This window comes from Megalops cyprinoides, chromosome 14, assembly GCF_013368585.1.
Source record: "Megalops cyprinoides isolate fMegCyp1 chromosome 14, fMegCyp1.pri, whole genome shotgun sequence".
Taxonomy (NCBI): domain Eukaryota; kingdom Metazoa; phylum Chordata; class Actinopteri; order Elopiformes; family Megalopidae; genus Megalops; species Megalops cyprinoides.
Genome location: NC_050596.1, coordinates 34,324,803 through 34,344,015, shown reverse-complemented (window position 1 = coordinate 34,344,015; position 19,213 = coordinate 34,324,803). Strand labels below are relative to the sequence as shown.

General features: G+C 46.9%; 3 protein-coding genes across 3 annotated transcripts; 1 reads left to right on the top strand and 2 right to left on the bottom strand.

Moving 5' to 3' along the window:
• The first annotated feature begins 1,683 nt into the window (after nt 1-1,683).
• Nucleotides 1,684-5,172, top strand: zgc:162816 (uncharacterized protein LOC571260 homolog). Its single transcript, XM_036545894.1, has 8 exons — nt 1,684-1,731; nt 2,395-2,541; nt 2,868-3,148; nt 3,531-3,711; nt 3,885-4,006; nt 4,278-4,467; nt 4,607-4,712; nt 4,813-5,172. The coding sequence occupies exons 2-8, from the start codon at nt 2,396-2,398 to the stop codon at nt 4,900-4,902; spliced, it is 1,116 nt and encodes a 371-aa protein (XP_036401787.1). The 5' UTR covers nt 1,684-1,731; nt 2,395; the 3' UTR covers nt 4,903-5,172.
• Nucleotides 5,173-8,909: 3,737 nt separating this feature from the next.
• LOC118789556 (transmembrane protein 169-like) lies at nt 8,910-11,951 on the bottom strand. Its single transcript, XM_036546031.1, has 3 exons — nt 11,826-11,951; nt 10,711-11,054; nt 8,910-9,594 (listed from the first exon to the last, which is right to left on the bottom strand). Exons 2-3 carry the CDS (start codon nt 10,973-10,975, stop codon nt 8,969-8,971), a joined length of 891 nt encoding a protein of 296 aa, XP_036401924.1. The 5' UTR covers nt 10,976-11,054; nt 11,826-11,951; the 3' UTR covers nt 8,910-8,968.
• Nucleotides 11,952-12,410: 459 nt separating this feature from the next.
• pecr (peroxisomal trans-2-enoyl-CoA reductase) lies at nt 12,411-18,563 on the bottom strand. The gene is made up of 8 exons (XM_036544710.1): nt 18,435-18,563; nt 16,789-16,922; nt 16,544-16,709; nt 15,721-15,802; nt 14,927-15,023; nt 13,886-13,996; nt 13,348-13,459; nt 12,411-12,755 (listed from the first exon to the last, which is right to left on the bottom strand). The coding sequence occupies exons 1-8, from the start codon at nt 18,544-18,546 to the stop codon at nt 12,676-12,678; spliced, it is 894 nt and encodes a 297-aa protein (XP_036400603.1). The 5' UTR covers nt 18,547-18,563; the 3' UTR covers nt 12,411-12,675.
• Nucleotides 18,564-19,213: the final 650 nt, after the last annotated feature.

Genomic DNA, 19,213 nt, shown 5'->3' with positions numbered 1-19,213 from the left:
TTGTGTAGTATTGTGTCTACTGACCTCACTCCCGGTAGACCTGGCAGGTAGCAGAATCTAAGAATGGTGTAATTTTCAGAAGTCTCTCACTGCAGGGGTTTGCATGCCACTGAAACTTCCACAAACCACCCCTACTTCTACCAGATGTCCAATCAATTAGCAGGACATGCCTGCACACTGCCCATCTTTTGACAGCACACACCAATCAGGTGAGTGCACTCCTCATGGCTTCACACCAGCAAGCTCATATTTCAATGCTCTTTCTGTGTCTTTTTCATATTAATTGAGTTATAAAACCACTGTTTTCCAAAATGCAATAAACACTGCATGAGAATGCATGAGAACTACTGCACACATTACGCATATGAATCCAATAACAATGTCAAATCAGAAAAAACAGTCATCTAGTCCTCTGAAAGCTGATGGACACATTTTGTGTTCTAAAAGATTTGAGGTCCTGAAGTCCACAGTTGACTGTATAAATATTGGTTATGAAAGGGAGCAGATGTTGCAGATTAAGGAATTTCTCTGCAGGTGTGTCATACGGTTCACACCCACGTGTGTCCAGCATGTGTCTGTGCAGGAGGAGAAATGAGATGCCATTAGATTAAAGCCCAGGTCATGTCAGATTCATCTCCAAACAATCCCCCTGTTTCACTCAGCGCCACGAATACGCTTCCAATTCAGAACATATTCGTCACACATTGTCAGCACTGGTCTGCTGAAGCTGAGCTGGTTGCTTAGTAACTCCGAGTGTGCGGTCCATGCAGAAGACAGCTGGGACACACAGACACTCAGTCATGCTTAGTCACATAGTCACAGTATAACAGCCAAATTTGGGGGAGGATATTAGTTAATTCTGCAAACAACTGGGCAACAAATGTAATATAATGCAAGCTCACCATAACCTCATTACATTACATTACAATTCATATCTAATTCAATGAGGTTGCATTGATGTAAGCGAGGAAGTGGACAGGGAAAGAGCTTTCCGCTAAGGAAAAAGGAGACCAGTCAACTCTGATCTAATTCTGCTTAGCCTCTGAAATCTGAGAACTGAGTGAATGTGAGATTAGCATTAGAGTGTTTATCATTTGAGGAATATTTTGCCAAATATTTCAAGTCAGAACGAGTTGTAAGCGAATGCAATGCAGCTTTATATTTACGTATTTTTAATTGTTTCCCACTAAAAAGTTGTAATGTTAAAACCAAACGTTTTTAATTCAACTTTAGATTAGTCCTGGCTTCCCGTGCGTCCTCTGCGCAGCCGCCACCCACATTGAAAATCACCTTCAGTGTTAAAATGTGATTTCTGCGGTAATATAAGACAGAAACGTGTGTGGGTTATTTCTGTCAATCTGGCATTAATGAAACTAACTTCCCTTCCCATAAAATGAAAATGCTATTGGCTGGCTGAAGAAGTTCACGATTACGACTTCATGTCAAACTGATGAAAAAATATGACGATTTATACAGTGAAGCCACGGTTCTGTCCTGCGTTTATAATTATCGTTCACGGGTACGCTTTCACATCCCCCAGGGAAGAAGTTACCGATGAGAAGCCCACATAGCATGAGTTATTATGAGCTACGAACTGACATCCCACCGTCTGGTTTTGAAAAATTCAATTTCATACCTTTTGGCCCTTTCGCCATGCCGTAGAATTCAGTTTTCAGCTTTCGGAATGTGACCTACTTGGTGCCGGTATTCTGTGCGGTTTCTTTCCTTCAGGTAAGATCTGCCTCTCTTTCGCAGCGTTTCCTTTTGGTCTTAACGGTCTGGCAGGCTTGCCAGCGATGCCTTTTTCTTCGATGCGGTATTACCTTACTGACTCTTGAACAGTCAGTGCGCCTTCGTATTTGAAATATTTTTTCCTGTGTGTGTTTTTCTTTTTAGCAAACAACAGAAATTAACAACTCATGTGGATGCAGTGTATTGTATTCTGCGAGTGACCAAACAATAACAAAAAAAAAAATCACACTTAAGCTTAAGTATAATCATATAGCAACATACCTGTAGCTAATTCGCAATTAATAAACGCTGGTCAGAATGAAGGATTTTTATAAAACATGCAGAAAAGTAAGCCCAGACCCCCCATCACAAACAGCACTTCCAGTACAAGCTTTAGTTTTTAAAAATGTAGTAACTGCAGAAATTGTCAAATTAATCTAACTGCATGTCAACATATTATCGTATTCTGATGTTAACTCTTTCGTTCTAAAATTTTGGACTTTAAACTTTGATTGCGCTGCTAAAATTGCTCAATCCGAGCCCCTGTTACAATGTAGCCGCGAAATGCACCGCTATAATTTAAAAACTTACCTTGACGCTCAGTTCGCAGTCGGTGCCCGGCATGCACTGCATGGCGTCACTGTTCACATGTTTGCACTGCAGAATGGCGGGTCAGTCCATCACAGACCTCCCGACTCCTGCGCTCACTGTGGACCTTGAGAAGGTGAAGCAGAACGCGCGGGTGATGCTGGAGAAGTTTCAGAAGCTCGGGGTGCAGCTCCGACCTCACATGAAAACTCACAAAACTCTGTAAGAGCCTACCTGTGCGTCACGGGGTGTCAGAAAGGAAAGGGAGTTTGACAGCCATTAAACAAACCAATAGGCCAAGAGAAACATGTTTGTCCTGTGTGATACCAGTGAATTGGTGAGCAGTGCTGGGCTGTCACCTGTTGTCCTCATTAAATGCTTGAAGTTCTTATTTTGTGGTTGTAAAAACAGCAAATGATGGTAATAAATATCTTTATTCACATTTGGGCAAAATACATTGACACTCTGCACAAAAAAATCAGCAAGCTGGTGCTTCTTTGGCTGGATTGAATTGATTCAGGTTCATCTTCTGTCCTTCCCCTCCCCAGCGAGTGTGCGGACATCATGACCGCCGGCTCGCGGCGCTGCATTGTGGTGTCCACTTTGGCCGAGGCCGTCTTCTACGCTGACCGTGGGTTTGAAGACATCCTGTACGCCTACCCCCTGCCCTTCGACAAGGTGGAGCGCTGCGCTCAGCTTTCGGAACGCCTGACGCTCTTCCAGGTGTTGCTGGACAACAGCGCCGCCCTGGAGGAGCTGAGGAAGCGGCCGCTGAAAGGGGGCAAAGACTGGCACGTGTGGCTGAAACTCGACTGTGACAACAAGAGGGGTGCGGAGCTGCTGTCCCACACTGATGACATCACCTGTCATTAGCTCATAGCACCAGAGCATTCATTTAGTAAAGATGAATCTGCACACTTAAGGCCTAAAATGGTTAACCCTTTAAATCAGGGGGTTCCAACTATGACAGCAAGTATTTAATAAATCTGTCTTGTAATAAGTGGCTGTTGACATTGTGTGTGCTTGGTAAATCTAAGTAAACATTTCCCTGGGTGACAGTTTAGAATTACATGCTGTCTCCCCCCAAAATGGTATTTGAAGCTCTTATTAAATTTGGAAGTGTGGATGCAGTAGTGGTAATTCTAAGCTAGATAAAGGTCATTTCTCAGAGAGCAGTGCTGGTTATGCCTGGTGTGAAATTTGTGCGGCAGCGGGAGTCCCTCATTCTGACCCTGCCGCCCTGCACCTCGCCCTGGCCATCTCGCAGACTGAGGGGGTGGAGCTGACGGGGGTGTACGCCCACTGTGGAAACACCTACAGCTGCTCAGGGGTGGAGCAGATCAAAGCCGTTGCTGCAGCAACCACCACCTCCACCCTGCAGTTCATGGAGAAGTAAGGTCTTGATTGTCTAGTCTAAAATGACTGTCATAATTTAATTGAAATTATACATTTGAAGTGCAGCACTGTGCGGTATAATTATTTTTGTGGTATTTTAAATGTTTTTTTTTCCTTTTACACGTTAATAGTCCTTGTGTGTTCTTTGACCCTTTGACTCCATCTCCAAGGCTTAAGGCCAATGGCATTCATGGCGTCAAGTCCAGCATTGGCTCCACCCCTTCCTGCAGTCACCCAGTGCCAGATATGGCACTGCTAAGTGAAGTGCATCCTGGGAACTACATCTTCTATGGTGAGAATTAAATACCAGAATTCACAGGTACTTGCATCTTAAATGACACAGTCAAGTGACTGAAACAGTTCCCATAGTGAATCTTAAATGTTACTCTGAATTTGAAATGTGCAATTTAACAAGAGCTTCATGATATGTTATGGTAAAGTTTCCTTGCCTTGCATGACCCAGGTTATATTTTATAATAATTTAAACCAATGTACATTTTAAATGAAGTTTTAAAAACAAAGTCAGTGGTCCACAAGTACATTAAACCTGTGTTCGACCCTAGATGTGCAGCAGTCTCTGATCGGCTCCTGTCAGCTGGAGGATGTGGCTGTCAGGGTGTTGACCAGGGTCATAGGTCACTACCCTCACAGGAACCAGCTGCTGGTGGACTGTGGCTGGACCGCTCTGAGTCTGGACGGGGGGGGGCGCCTGCCAACGGGATACGCGCTGATCGAAGGCCACCCCGACCTCAAGTAAAACCTGCGGTCACGATGCGGTCGTGATGCGGTCACGATGCGTTCCTCTGGTCCTCCCCCAAACCCGACCTCTGTGTGGTCAATCTCTCCCCAGACTCCAGCGACACTCTCAGTAACAGCTCTCTTACCTCCTCAGGCTGCTGTCCATGACTCAGGAGCACGGCAGGATCGAACCCGTCTCTGGCAAGCTGGACTACGCCAAGTACCCGCTCGGCTCCCTCCTCTCCCTCATTCCTTACCATGTGAGTGTAGGCCGCTGTGACGGTGTGGTGACTGTGTTCCTGTGCATGCGTGGCTCCTGCCGAAAGGCGCGGCTAACGGGGGTGTTCCTCTCTCCCCTAGGCATGTGCCACGGCTGCCATGCACCCTGTCTATTTCGTCCACTCTGAGGGAATGGTCGTGGACATGTGGACACCCACCCGTGGCTGGTAAAACAACAGACCTGCAGGTCGTCCAGCAGCCTCCCCCAGCGGCCTTTCTGGGTGTGGAGTGGTTTCCAATCATGCATTTAAGTAAAGGGACAGATAGATGCAACAAATGATCTATTTTAGGAAGCTATCAATAATTTTGCTGGTAAATAATAGAACTTGTCCTGTCTTTATAACTATCTTCCTGAATTAATACCTGGACTGATTACTGAACAGCTAGATACCTGTTAAGTCTTGTTGAGCTACTCTCTAGTGATCTGTAAAATGATCTGTAGTCTACCTTACAGTGTTAACTTATACTGTATGCATATGCAAGTATGAAATATGAATTTATTTCAGGTTGAATGAAGAAGTCTGCTAAGTATTTTTAAATGAAAAATAAAGTTTTCTGTCCAATATACCAAGCATACAACAAATCGGTTGCACTTACAATGCCAATTAATAAATGCTTGCTACAGTCAGCCCCTTTACCTGGGTTTAATTTTTGTATAGAACACTCCAGGTAGGGACCCAGGACAGGCGGGTGGAAAGGCACAGTATGGAAGGACACTCTGACATTAGGCGTTACCACACAGCAAAGCACAGACAGTTCGCAAATCCTCACAAATACTGCTTTCCTCTCGACAACATGGAAATGCTGGCACTCACAAATATTTTCTATGTTTTCTGTAATAAAATGTAATATTTGCGAACAATCTGAACTTGCAGTATTCTGCAATACTGTTGAGTATTGTATTTCAAACATTTTTAAGCAGAAAAATATACAATACATACATTTTTGTATTTTATTGGCCTTTTTGTTCCAGAATAGATCAAGGAAGCTGTGTTTGGTGATGGTTAGGTGAGCGTCTGTAGGTGTGCAGGGAGAGAACACCATGCAGTGCCCACATTAAGGAAACCCCCCACCAGCCTGGGTAACACATAGCAAACAATCCCATACAAAACCACTTTCAGCTGAAAAATCAGCTCAGACTGCAGCTGCTTACATACTGACCTGCTCACATTGGTGGCATGAAGAGGTTCATGGGAACTGAGTGGTTGACCAGCCGAGAGAAACAGGAAACGGGTATTTTACACTCCTGCATGAGACAGAAGAGCGGAGACGAGTTCCTCTCCTCCGGTGCAGACAACGCCTGTGTGTCCAGGGAGCAGAGGACTCCATCACCCTGGGGACAGGCACCTAGCAACACTGAGCTACCACAGCAACCACAGAGGGCAAATGCACACAAATCAATTCACTGTTTTCATTTATTGTATTAAATAGTACATGTGCAGAATCTTAAATTAAAGGAGTCAAAATAAATAAAAGCTAGCCAATAAGTAAAAATATGCACACATCACAAAGACAAAAGAAAACTTACGCTTTGGGTTAAGACAACAGGGCATCAGTACGGTCTGAGAGGAAGGACTGCTTACAGCCCTCAGTGAGAGAGCAGTGTGTAACGCTACAGTCAGGAGGCCCTCAGTGAGAGAGCAGCGTATAACGCTACAGTCAGGAGGCCCTCAGTGAGCAGCGTATAACGCTACAGTCAGGAGGCCCTCAGTGAGCAGCGTATAACGCTACAGTCAGGAGGCCCTCAGATAGAGAGCAGCGTGTAACGCTACATTCAGGAGGCCCTCAGTGAGCAGCGTGTAACGCTACAGTCAGGAGGCCCTCAGTGAGCAGCGTATAACGCTACAGTCAGGAGGCCCTCAGATAGAGAGCAGCGTGTAACGCTACAGTCAGGAGGCCCTCAGTGAGCAGCGTGTAACGCTACAGTCAGGAGGCCCTCAGAGAGCAGTGTGTAACGCTACAGTCAGAACCCTTATTGTGTGCCTCTGAAAGACAATGTGAAATTACTCGGCTCCCCTGCTGGTCCCAGAGGCAGCCTGAGACCTGCCTCTTCAGCATATCACAGGGGGGACAAACTCGCTGCCCACACAAATAAGTTAAATAAAAGCTTAAATAAAGCAGTAAGGAGACAATGAACTAACTGTGGCAGCAAGCTGAAAGTGAATGAAGTATTAAAAACAGCATAAGCTGAGAGATGCCACATGCACTGCTGTTGTGCTGCTCACTGTGCTGCTCACTGTGCTGCTCACTGTGCTGCTCTCTGTGCTGCTCACTGCGCTGCTCTGTGTGCTGCTCACTGCGCTGCTCTCTGTGCTGCTCTCTGTGCTGCTCACTGCGCTGCTCTGTGTGCTGCTCTCTGTGCTGCTCACTGTGCTGCTCTGTGTGCTGCTCTGTGTGCTGCTCACTGTGCTGCTCTCTGTGCTGCTCTCTGTGCTGCTCTCTGTGCTGCTCTGTGTGCTGCTCTGTGTGCTGCTCACTGTGCTGCTCTCTGTGCTGCTCACTGCGCTGCTCACTGTGCTGCTCTCTGTGCTGCTCTCTGTGCTGCTCACTGTGCTGCTCTGTGTGCTGCTCTCTGTATTGAAACTGGTCTGTGCACATTAGTCCAGCTGGAATGTTCATACAGGTCCAACTACAACATAACTGTTATGGTTCAGTCGGATTCAGACACACGTACAGAAAATACTTGACTTTGCCAAAAAGAACAAACATTAATTTCAGTATTGTCACACATGGTTACAGTAGCAACAGAGAACAAAAATGGTCTCAAATCAATGTGAAAAAATAAAACACACAAATATTAGTAAAGTTAATAGCAAGTAACAATGATGGAATATCCCATCTCAGTCAAAATTATCAGAACTTTAACACTGTCTTAAACACAACTTGTAAGCTGTTTAAAAAGTGAGATCATGTGCCAAAATCTTTAAAATAACTCAACAAATAACTGATTATTAGGATGCATAGAAACATGGTCAGATAATTCAGATAAAAAAGTATTTCCTGCTGATGACATCCAATCAGAAGCCAGAATGAGATGACTCTGCGGACTCTGACACATCCCCTCTCACCATGAGGTCATAAACACAGCCGAATCATGGTGAAGTTTGCATGGTAGTTCCTGAGTACAGTAACACCCCCATCGTGCCCTATCCTACTCACACACACACCAACACCCACAAACAAGCACATACACCAGAGCACTAGGTATGAGACAAAACATTTTGTTTCAATTTCAAATTTTGTGAAAACAGATAACGACAAAACATTTTGTGGCCCTGAGAACATAACTGGTAAATCAATCACTTACGACTAACTAAAACTGGTTACAATGCAATTTACATTTTTCCCAAAAACATCCATGTTAGTGGAAACGTACTATTTTGTCTTTGTCCATAAGTTATAAGATGATTCGTTCCTATTGGTCAGTTTGTGTGTTTGTGACAATACTCAACAAACATAAAAACTGCAACTCAATCATTCCACATCACTAAGAGCTAAGTTACTGAAGACGGAAACCTTTACCATCTCTTTCAAGATGTAAGTAGTTCTTGTAGTAAACCAGCTGCAAACTACTTTGTAGTATTAATAGTCTGAAATACTCAAAGAAGCCAGCTTGTTAGCATGCTCACCATTCACTGGCTAACAGTTGCAGCAGCACCATTTCAATAATGTTAGCAAAATTACTATGAGTATTGTAACAAGCTGAGTCCCACTTTCATTGGTGGTTTCATGTAATCACTACAACTTGTTATTTTCAATTCCATGTCTCATCATAAATATTTACACAACAAGAGTTTTGATCTCTGAAGAAAAGAAAGAAAAAGAAAAGAAAATGTTTGCAATTGTGTAATATTATTGTTTTCTTATCAGCACTATTTCTTGGGGGAATATCATTTTGAAATTCCTGTTACCATGAACTTCATTTCGTAAAACAATGTCGTAAAACATTTCGTCATGCCTACTGGACACACACACACACACACACACACACACACACACACACACACACACACACACACACACACACACACACGTATAGTTCTAAAACCGAAGGTCCTGCATTGTGCTGACTCTGTTAAAAAACATTGGGTTTATAAACATATTTTCACTGCCATTAAAAGTCCTGTTGTAAAAATAGACATTTGAGGAAGAAAAAAGCTGACTAGAGATGCTGGGAGACCAAGAGAAACTATTTCCTGGATCAGACGCCCACAGCAACCCGTGGGACCCGGGCCAGTCACAGTGAGGTGGTCTGCAGGCTCCCACCTGCGGCCTGCAGGCTGCTGGAGACGGTGTCAGAGTCCAGCAGCTCCACCACGCTGTAGGGAGAGCAGTCCTCCAGGCCCAGCCTCCCGCAGAGCCAGCCGCAGAAGCCCTTCTCCAGGTCGCGCGCGGCCTGCCACCACTCCACCCAGCTCCAGGACACCTGTGCCAGCGCGGAGTACAGCGCCAGCGCCAACGACAGCGCCACGATCAGCAGCGGGTAGCAGACGATCAGCAGCGGGCACAGGCTGATCTTGTGCCAGAAGGTGCGCTCCTCGTTGTACACCAGGAAGATGTTGTACCAGGTGAGCGTGCCGTAGTAGAAGGAGGTGATGAAGGAGAGGAGGAAGACCACGGGGGTGCAGGACAGGCTCCACAGCAGCACGTGGGGGCCACGCCCGAGCCCCACGCCGCAGCTGCGTCTGCTGTCTGCGCCCCTCTCGCACTCTGTGTCCAGACGCTCCTTGGACCGCGCCAGGTCACGCAGCTCCTTCTCCGTCAGCGTCACGTGGATGTCCACCATCTGCCCCTTCTTCCTCCCACGCGTGATCGTCCCTGTCAGCGTGACGTATCTGCCGTCTGCGGCCGCGGGCCAGCCCCCTGCCCAACGCACCAAGAGAAACACACCGCCTCAGCCAAACATCACACACAACGCACAGCGTCAGAGACACACGCTGTCAGAGAAACACACCGCCTCAGCCAAACATCACACACAACGCACAGCGTCAGAGACACACGCTGTCAGAGAAACACACCGCCTCAGCCAAACATCACACACAACGCACAGCGTCAGAGACACACGCTGTCAGAGAAACATCGCACACAACGCACAGTGTCAGAGACACGCGCTGTCAGAGAAACATCGCACACAACGCACAGTGTCAGAGACACACGCTGTCAGAGAAACATCGCACACAACGCACAGCGTCAGAGACACACGCTGTCAGAGAAACATCGCACACAACGCACAGCGTCAGAGACACACGCTGTCAGAGAAACATCGCACACAACGCACAGCGTCAGAGACACACGCTGTCAGAGAAACATCGCACACAACGCACAGCGTCAGAGACACACGCTGTCAGAGAAACATCGCACACAACACACAGCGTCAGAGACACGCGCTGTCAGAGAAACACACTGCCTCAGTGAAATATCACACACAACGCACAGCGTCAGAGACACACGCTGTCAGAGAAACATCGCACACAACGCACAGCGTCAGAGACACACGCTGTCAGAGAAACATCGCACACAACACACAGCGTCAGAGACACGCGCTGTCAGAGAAACACACTGCCTCAGTGAAATATCACACACAACGCACAGCGTCAGAGACACACGCTGTCAGAGAAACATCGCACACAACGCACAGCGTCAGAGACACACGCCGTCAGAGAAACATCGCACACAACGCACAGCGTCAGAGACACGCGCTGTCAGAGAAACACACTGCCTCAGTGAAATATCACACACAACGCACAGCGTCAGAGACACACGCTGTCAGAGAAACATCGCACACAACGCACAGCGTCAGAGACACACGCTGTCAGAGAAACATCGCACACAACGCACAGCGTCAGAGAAACACACTGCCTCAGTGAAATATCACACACAACGCACAGCGTCAGAGACACTGGATGTAATGTAATGATGTGGTGAAGGGAAGGGCTGTGGTTTAATTAGTGAAAGAGCAGGAGTGGCATCCGGTGTCACCTTTCCCTGTGGGCGTGGAGAGGAATTTGGCCCCCTCCTCTGCACTCCTCTCCCCCTCCTCGTCCCCGGCTGGCTCCTCCTCTCCCTGGGTCTCTGCGTCAGAGCGGTACACAATGATGGACTCCGGACGAGTCTCCTTCTTCCTCCTCCTCTTCTTCCGAGAGGTGCTCCCAACATCCTCCTCCACCTGGTGGCCTTTGACCTCTGACCCCTGCAGAGTGACCTCTCTGGGGCTCTCTGCAGGTGCGGGCTCTACCTGCTCCATGCTGGGTGGAGCCACACACCTGTCTGTCTGTGCAGGCCTCTAAAGGTGCTAAGATGAGGCCATTCCACCTTTGCAGAGCCTAGGACAGAGAGAGAGGGAAATGCCAAACCATAACATCGCCATGTAAACATGCAAACCACACTGGAGTGGTATTATGGGATGTGAGACTGCAAACGAGCGGCGTCGTGCTCATGCTCCTGGCAGGTCACGTGACCTCGCCATGTCGCTGTGCGCCGGGATCAGTCGGACCCTTTCAACGCTTAGCGATTCTGATCCTTTCCGCATGACGCATATTCATTGAGTAATCGTAACAATAGGGAAAACAAATATGTCAATACAAGTCTCTTGGTTGCAATTATTGTTTTAAAAAGATTGAAAAACCGCTTATAAATTCAAGAAGTATGGCAGTGCGTGGTACGGATGCCCTGTCAAAAGCAATTTTAAGTCAAAATATTGAAGTGCCCTAAAGAACACAGGACGACAGATTTCAGTAATAAGTTACACAATTATATTTATTTGACCAATTCAAACCGCCAACACGTTTTCCTTAAACTAATCCCAAAGCTGCCAGATGTGGTTAGCCGGCTAGCCGGTGAACATTAGTGAGTGAAAGAAAACAAAAGAAGCGCTAACAACGAAAGCAGATACGCGGCATGATGCTGCACCCAGCCTTACTTTCTACAAAAAATAAATCCTAATAACGACATTAACGGAAACACTCCGAGGGATTTCTCTTTTCAAGGCTAATGCTCCATCCTTAAAGCGCACCGAAAGGCTCCTTTGTTTTCTGTTGGTGATGGATAGCGGTGAGAGTGCCCTGCGTGCATCTGCATCGCATTCCGGTACCTACTGCTGAGAGGAGCGCACACTCCGTCCGCCCGCCGTCTTCGCTGTTATTTCTTTCATTCAACACGTAGCGAAAAACACCCTAATCAGCACCGGCAGGACTTCCAGCTGTGCGACCCGGGCCTCACTGTGTGGCCGAACACCAGCGTCCTAGAGCCTGATCACCGAGCGTTCAGCCCGCCCCTCTGGTTCCCCCCGCTGTCACACCCAATCGGACGGGGATACAGAAACGCCATTTCACTGCAGCCGAGTCCGCATAGCGGGTATCTCTCTCTCTCTCACACACACACCACACACACACCTCTACACCAGGAATCCCGGTTTACCTCATCGCAAAAAAGTGTCACGTGTCGGTTGAAGTATTATAAACGCACACTTTCTGACAGACAGGGACACACCCACATCTGCTGGAACATTTAGTCAGAATAAAGCGGTTTTACAAAACGAGTGCAGGTTAACATAGCAAGACCAGCACTTACAAACCAGCACCAAATACTAAATATACTCCTTTCAATAACAGCTGCACCACAGCTGAAGCATTTAAACGCTTATACACTACCATTTGTCAATAAAATATAAAGAATAAATCTGCAAACTGTTAATACTTTATTTACAGGTTTATATCGGTTTTACATTCTGTGAATCACAGTCAGTAAGGATTTCCTTTACTGGCACGTGGGCTAAGCATACAACTGGATTTAGTACAAATGTATGTAAATCCATTGCTGAGAACAAAGGCAAACAGATTAGAATAAAAATAATTAGACAACAGAATTATAAATGGTATCATGTGGTAGGAAGGGGCAGATGTTTCTGGCTGTTCTGTGTGTGGGTCCAGGGCGGGGCTCCGCTCCTCACAGTTTGGACTTCTTCAGGATCTCCCTCAGAGTGTCTGTGTTCTCCCCTTCTGGTGCCTCTGGCCATGCACTGTGATCTGACCAACATAAACCAACCAATCACAACCAGGCATACTGAGACACCTGAGCCTCACTGTGATCTCACCAACACAAACCAACCAATCACAGCCAGGCATACTGAGACACCCGAGTCTCACTGTGACCTCACCAACACAAACCAACCAATCACAGCCAGGCATACTGAGACACCCGAGTCTCACTGTGATCTCACCAACACAAACCAACCAATCAAAACCAGCCATACTGAGACACCTGGGTCTCACTGTGACCTCACCAACACAAACCAATCCCTCAGCTGTGGCAGGGCTAACTAAAACACAAATCTGACGCTTACATAATTAGTAAATGACAGATCAGTTCAGCTCAGCAAGCTAGTTCTAACATCTGTGTTCTGAAACAGCATTTCTGTAAATTCTATGAAACAAGAACCAATAATCACAACCATTACCATGAGTAATCCTCAGGCAGTAAAAGCCTTTGCATGAATCATAGACAAATGTGTAATTCCTGTACTTTTCTTTTATAATAAACACATTGTTGGGAGCTGCTGATGCACTGATGAGAGACTGTGTTCTGTCTCTTTAGAGCAGCAGTCAGAGGCAGTGCTACCTGGGATGTCCCACATGGAGTGGTAGAGGCTCTGAGCAGCATCCACCCGCAGCGTCGCGCCTGAGATGTAGGAGGCAGCAGGAGAGAGCAGGAAGCACACAGCCGGGGAGATCTGCAGGCACACAGACACAGAGAGAGCCTGGCACACACGCTCAGCCAGTCCCCGCAGTCGGTCAGGAGTGTGTAACAGCAGTCGGTCAGGAGTGTGTAACAGCAGTCGGTCAGGAGTGTGTAACAGCAGTCGGTCAGGAGTGCGTAACAGCAGTCGGTCAGGAGTGTGTAACCGCAGTCGGTCAGGAGTGTGTAATAGCAGTAGGTCAGGAGTGTGTAACAGCAGTCGGTCAGGAGTGCGTAACCGCAGTAGGTCAGGAGTGTGTAACCGCAGTAGGTCAGGAGTGCGTAACAGCAGTCGGTCAGGAGTTTCCAAACCCATGTGGGTCACAGCATCTCCAGATTTCTGTGGTGTGGATCAGTCTGAGGTACTGCTGAGAGCCTGAACCCTGCAGACACAAAGCTGCCGTTTGTGATGATGACCAACCTCCTCTGGAACTCCCAGTCTTTTGGCCGGACTGAAGGCTACAGACATCTGAAACAGTGTTGGACCAAACTCCTTATAGTTAGACATCGCAGTTTTAGAAATGATGGTTCCCTAGGAAACAATACAGAAAATTCAGTGATGAATGTTTGCCATTACCACAATGTTTGCCATTTCCTGTAAAATGCATCTTTTTCTGTTCTCGGTGCTTCAGAGTAGAGAGCCTTATGTTGACCGAAACGTGTATATCTGTTATTTTTGGTGGTGGCGTAATGGCGTGATATGTGGTGTATGTATCTCTGTTTTTTGATGGTAGTGTAATCATGTGATGTGTACTGTATGTTGGAGTGGTGTGTGGTGTGTGGTGTATGTTGGCTTGGTGTGTGGTGTGTGATGTATGCTGGCGTGGTGTGTGGTGTATGGTGTGTGTTGCTGTGGTGTGTCGTGTGTGTTGTACATTGGCGTGGTGTGTGGTGTGTAGTGTGTGCTGTATGCTGGTGTGGTGTGTGGTGTGTGTTGACGTGATGTGCGCTGTGTGGTGTATGTTGGCGTGGTGTGTGGTGTGCGGTGTGTGGTGTACGTTGGCGTGGTGTGTGGTGTGTGTTGGCATGGTGTGCGGTGTGTGTTGTATGTTGGCGTGGTGTGTGGTGTGTGCTGTACGTTGGCGTGGTGTGTAGTGTGTGCTGTACGCTGGCGTGGTGTGTGGTGTGTGTTGTACGCTGGCGTGGTGTGTGGTGTGTGCTGTACGTTGGCGTGGTGTGTGTTGTACGTTGGCGTGGTGTGTGGTGTGTGCTGTACGTTGGCGTGGTGTGTGTTGTACGTTGGCGTGGTGTGTGGTATGTGGTGTGTGGTGTGCGGTGTGTGTTGTACATTGGCGTGGTGTGTGGTATGTGGTGTGTGGCGTGCAGTGTGTGGTGTACGTTGGCGTGGTGTGTGTTGTACATTGGCGTGGTGTGCAGTGTGTGGTGTACGTTGGCGTGGTGTGTGTTGTACGTTGGCATGGTGTGCAGTGTGTGGTGTACGTTGGCGTGGTGTGTCACGCACCGGTGCCACAGCGTTGACTCGGACTCCGCTGGCCGCCCACTCGATGGCCAGGCTCCTGGTCAGGTTATGCACAGCAGCCCGGGCTGCTCCTGTGTGCCTGCAGACCCCGGGAGAGAGACGTCGCTGCACTGTACTGAGATCAGCTACAGCACCTACATCTGGCACACACAGGCTGCAGCACTGTACTGAGATCAGCTACAGCACCTACATCTGGCCTTTCTGTTTCAGTACATCAGAGTATTTTTACTGCTGCACTTTGATTCTAGTTGTTGCAGAAATGATCACTGGAGCACTGAGGGCCTGATTTACTGCTCTGTAATATGAGCAGGAAGTCCGTTCCTCTGAGTGTCTCAGATTGGGAAGATGTGTGAAAAGCGTTTTCCAGCTCATGCAACCCTATTCAGCGACTGTCTCACTGCAGCTGCCTCTGAAGTGGTGCAGAAGCACTGAAGAGAGATGAATGTGTTCCTCTGATACTCTCACACACACCCGGTGAACATTTCTAAGACGACAAGTCAAACAACATGCAAAAGACAGCCCATATTTAAATCTGGTTGTTTGTAATGGTCACCATTCACATAATTACTCTTATCAGTGTTCTCAGCGAGTCGGGCTAACAGCCTATGCTCAGCATGGCACCGCTTACTGCAGACCTGTGTGCCGTATTTGAACAGGCCAATGTGTCTGCACTTCTGCTTCATAAGTCTCTCTGGATAGGAGCACCTGCAAAATGAATACATTAATACTCCACTTCCCCCATATCCCCCATAATCCTCTGCTGCTCTCAGACTTACGCCATGCCAGGGAAGCCCTTCCACATGTCAGCGATGATGTTGACAATGGCTCCTCCATGCTCCTTCATCCAGGCATTATACACTGCAGCAGAGAGAGACGGCCAGAGTCAGCAGGCATATTAAACGCTGAGGAGCGGACGCGAGGCTGCAGCCTTCTGAACACTCAGCTGATGGAAGTGCCTGAGCAACTGCAGGAAAACCATCACCGTGTAACACTGTGTAACAAACACACATTCTACTTAGGAAGTGTTTAAAAGTGTTTGCATATGTAACATAAATCATTTTGCTTTCAAAGTAAATTTGTTTTTGTTTGTTTGAAATTAATAGCAAAAAAATGTTTGCGATTAATGTATATTGCCACTTTATGCTTATGTGTGCATTTCAGTACAACTTCACCACAACTGCCAAATGTGGAAACTTTGAGAATACTTTGGAATGGCAGGTAGAGCGTCTGCCCCGCGTGGCTTGGTGAGTAAAGCCCACACCTACACAGTGCTGACTTGGCTCACTGTGGCTATTCCTGTCGGAAATCCAAAAAGGGGGCTTCTATGCCATCTAACCTCAGAAACAAAGAATCCAGATACAATACAGCCACACAGTCAGCGCCCAAACCACCTTCACTTCCTTATCTTCTTTTTCTTCCCCATATTAATTGTCCTGCTGCACTCATCATCAGAAATGTCTGAGCACAGCATTTTAATGAGGCCACTAGGTGAGGTGTTATACGCTACCACCAAGTGCTGCCACATAGCTTTACACTCCCACAGAAACATCATTAACTTTCAGCTCCACCTTCTGTAAAAGCAGCTCTGAGCACGCTCACCTTCCTGGCAGCAGTGGAAAGTTCCGGTCAGGTTGGTGTCGATCACGGCCTTCCAGCCCTTCGAGCTCATGTGCTCCACTGGGCTGGAGAACTGACCTCCGCCGTTATTGACCAGGAAGTCAATCTTACCATGCAGCTTCAGCGTCGAGGCAACCAGGTTCTTCACCTGGGGGGGTGGGAGTAAGGTTCAGGTGTGAATTCATGAGGGTTTTCAGTGACACCATCCCAGCCCCCCTCCCGCTCACCTCGTCCTGGCTGCGGATGTTGCACTGGATCGGGGTCACCTTCGCTGGGCTGCTGGGGGGTATTTGCTTGGACAGCTCTTTGGCACCCGCCTCCAAGCGTTCCAGTTTGCGGGAGGAAATCACCACACTGCATCCTGCCGGAAGACCGAGAGAAGCAGACGTGTCTGAGCCGTCCTGCAGCTGCGGAAACCTCACCAAGCTTTTTTTATGATTTTTGTCTGATTTTCTCTTGTTCATGAAAAGACTGTATTCTGCAATTTCTTGTTTCATCATAACTATTTTTGTGACTTCTTGCCTAACCTGTCATCAACCATGTATTCTAGCATTGTACCACCAGGTGTCACTGTAGTGTCGCCAGTGGATAAAATGTATTGCTCTTCCAGCTGATAAAATGTACCACAGTATATACAATATACATACATGCAAGAAAATGGCCGTGGTATTCTGAGAAGAAGCAGTAAAATAGGAGGCTCTTGAGGACGATTTCCTCAAGAGCCAAGATGGATTTGTGTCTGTCTGTAAGCCACTTTGTAGAAGATGAAGGTTTTTCTCATCAGGACAAATACTCTCAGGGCACTTCCATTCAATGGGAAACCAGCGGCAGTGAAATTTTCATTTATTATTTTTAAACTTTTTGTTTAATTTTCTTCTCTTCAAGCGACATACATGAACAACAGATTAAACGGATAGATCACAGTTGTTATATTCTGATTAAATTAAAATCCCTGAATAAAACATCGTGTTCACATCAAGTGGATAACTTAACTTTGTTGCTAACAATCAGAGCACACTGGATATACCTTAGATATGTTTTACTTCCATCTTTCTTTATTAAACACTTACACAATAAGGCAGTTACAGGACTCTGGGGGATCTCTGTAAGGTAGAACTCAGTCAATGCCTTAATATCACTGTACCCCTTTAACCGTGGGCATGACCAGAATGCAGATAATCAGCACCGTTTCATTTAATTATCAGCCACTGCTTTCATTTTGTAACAGCTGAGCTGCTGGCCGTTCCTCTGGTGAAATGACTTTCATGCTACATATAAGCCGCCGACAGGAGGTTTTGGTATTAGGAGTAATAATATTCATCTATTATGGGTTGTACGTCACTAACATGCGCCGGCTCTCAATGAAGTGATTGCGTAATAGGTAGTGGACCCAAAACCTCCTAAAGGAGAAGTCCATCGGCATCAGGCTGGGGGCTGCACTGCAGTTTGGAAAAAGGAGCTCCTCCGTCACGAAACTAATTCCAAAGTTCATCCCAAGCTGAAAACGCACGACTCTTACACAGGTTATTAAAGACATTACGCGCGCATCAAGATCCAAAGGCAGCTTGCAAGGTGGTATCAGCAAGGCTTCTTCAGTTTTATGCATAAACATACATTTTGGTTGTCTCTTAAACCATTCAAAAACAAGGAGCCATCGGCACGAGTGAAAATTGCACCATGTCCCGTGGCTAGCTGTGTTAGTGTTCACGGTTAGCTAGCCGTGGCTAGCAGAGTTCACGGTTACCTGCACTGAGCGACTCATTTTGATGTAGGTTAAAGTTCAGCGCATTCCCGGGCTTGACTTCTGACTGCATTTACGACTCTGTCGACCTACCGTGAAAGGACAGATTACTTTTTATGCAGAAATACATACCTAACTGCAACAATTCAGAAGTGATTGCCTTCCCGATGCCCGTCCCGCCTCCTGTGACTATGGCTACTTTATTGCTGAAAAGTCCTGCTTTGAAAACGCTGCTGGCCGCCATGTTGACAGGTCACGTGACTTTCCCCTATCGCTTCTGATACTGAGCCAGAGCTTCCTGCAGCAGGTGCAGTGTGTAACTTACACACACAAAACCGTTTCATTACCTTTCAGTCCAAGCAGTATCTCATCAGCAGCCACATTACGTTCAGAAAGCAAATCGCATCGGCCTGCTTTGTAAAATGGAAGACTGTGGTCACAAGTTTTTCAAAGGTTTATTGTCATTCTCAGGAGATAAGAGTCCAGTAGATTTGATGTAAATATAGCCTCAGTCTCAGCCAAAAATGCATTTTCTGGAGTCATCTAAATCTAAATATGTTTTACCAAGCCTTGGGTAAAAGCTTTCAGGCTTCACAGACACTGAATTTGCTTGGGTGGTACAACGTTAAATGAAAAAAGATTGAACCACCTTCGGCATTAAAGCAATGTAGCTCGTTCATTTTATGTAAACTGAAATATTTAAAAAGCCAATTCAAATTTTACTGTTTCATAAATTTGTTACCAAATAGTTTTGATCAGGCCTGAAACTTGAGCCTGACAGCTTCCTGTCTAAGCACGACCCAGGCCTTGAGGGAAGCCAAAAGGCCCGGATAACCCTGAGGAGCACGTGCACTTTGGCTCCCAAGTGCTGGAGTGGCTGCCACTGACTCAAATATACTTACATTTCCTTT

Bases quoted from the DNA above. Each gene is read 5' to 3' on its own strand.
- zgc:162816 (XM_036545894.1), top strand. From the start codon at position 2,396: ATGGCGGGTCAGTCCATCACAGACCTCCCGACTCCTGCGCTCACTGTG. The intron at 2,542-2,867 runs GTAAGAGCCTAC...TCCCCTCCCCAG, and splicing joins ATGAAAACTCACAAAACTCT to CGAGTGTGCGGACATCATGA. The intron at 4,007-4,277 runs GTGAGAATTAAA...GTTCGACCCTAG, and splicing joins TGGGAACTACATCTTCTATG to ATGTGCAGCAGTCTCTGATC.
- LOC118789556 (XM_036546031.1), bottom strand. From the start codon at position 10,975: ATGGAGCAGGTAGAGCCCGCACCTGCAGAGAGCCCCAGAGAGGTCACT. The intron at 9,595-10,710 runs GTGACACCGGAT...TGCGTTGGGCAG, and splicing joins CTCCACGCCCACAGGGAAAG to GGGGCTGGCCCGCGGCCGCA.
- pecr (XM_036544710.1), bottom strand. From the start codon at position 18,546: ATGGCGGCCAGCAGCGTTTTCAAAGCAGGACTTTTCAGCAATAAAGTA. The intron at 16,710-16,788 runs GTGAGCGGGAGG...CCACCCCCCCAG, and splicing joins ACATCCGCAGCCAGGACGAG to GTGAAGAACCTGGTTGCCTC. The intron at 15,803-16,543 runs GTGAGCGTGCTC...TCTCTGCTGCAG, and splicing joins TTTCCACTGCTGCCAGGAAG to TGTATAATGCCTGGATGAAG.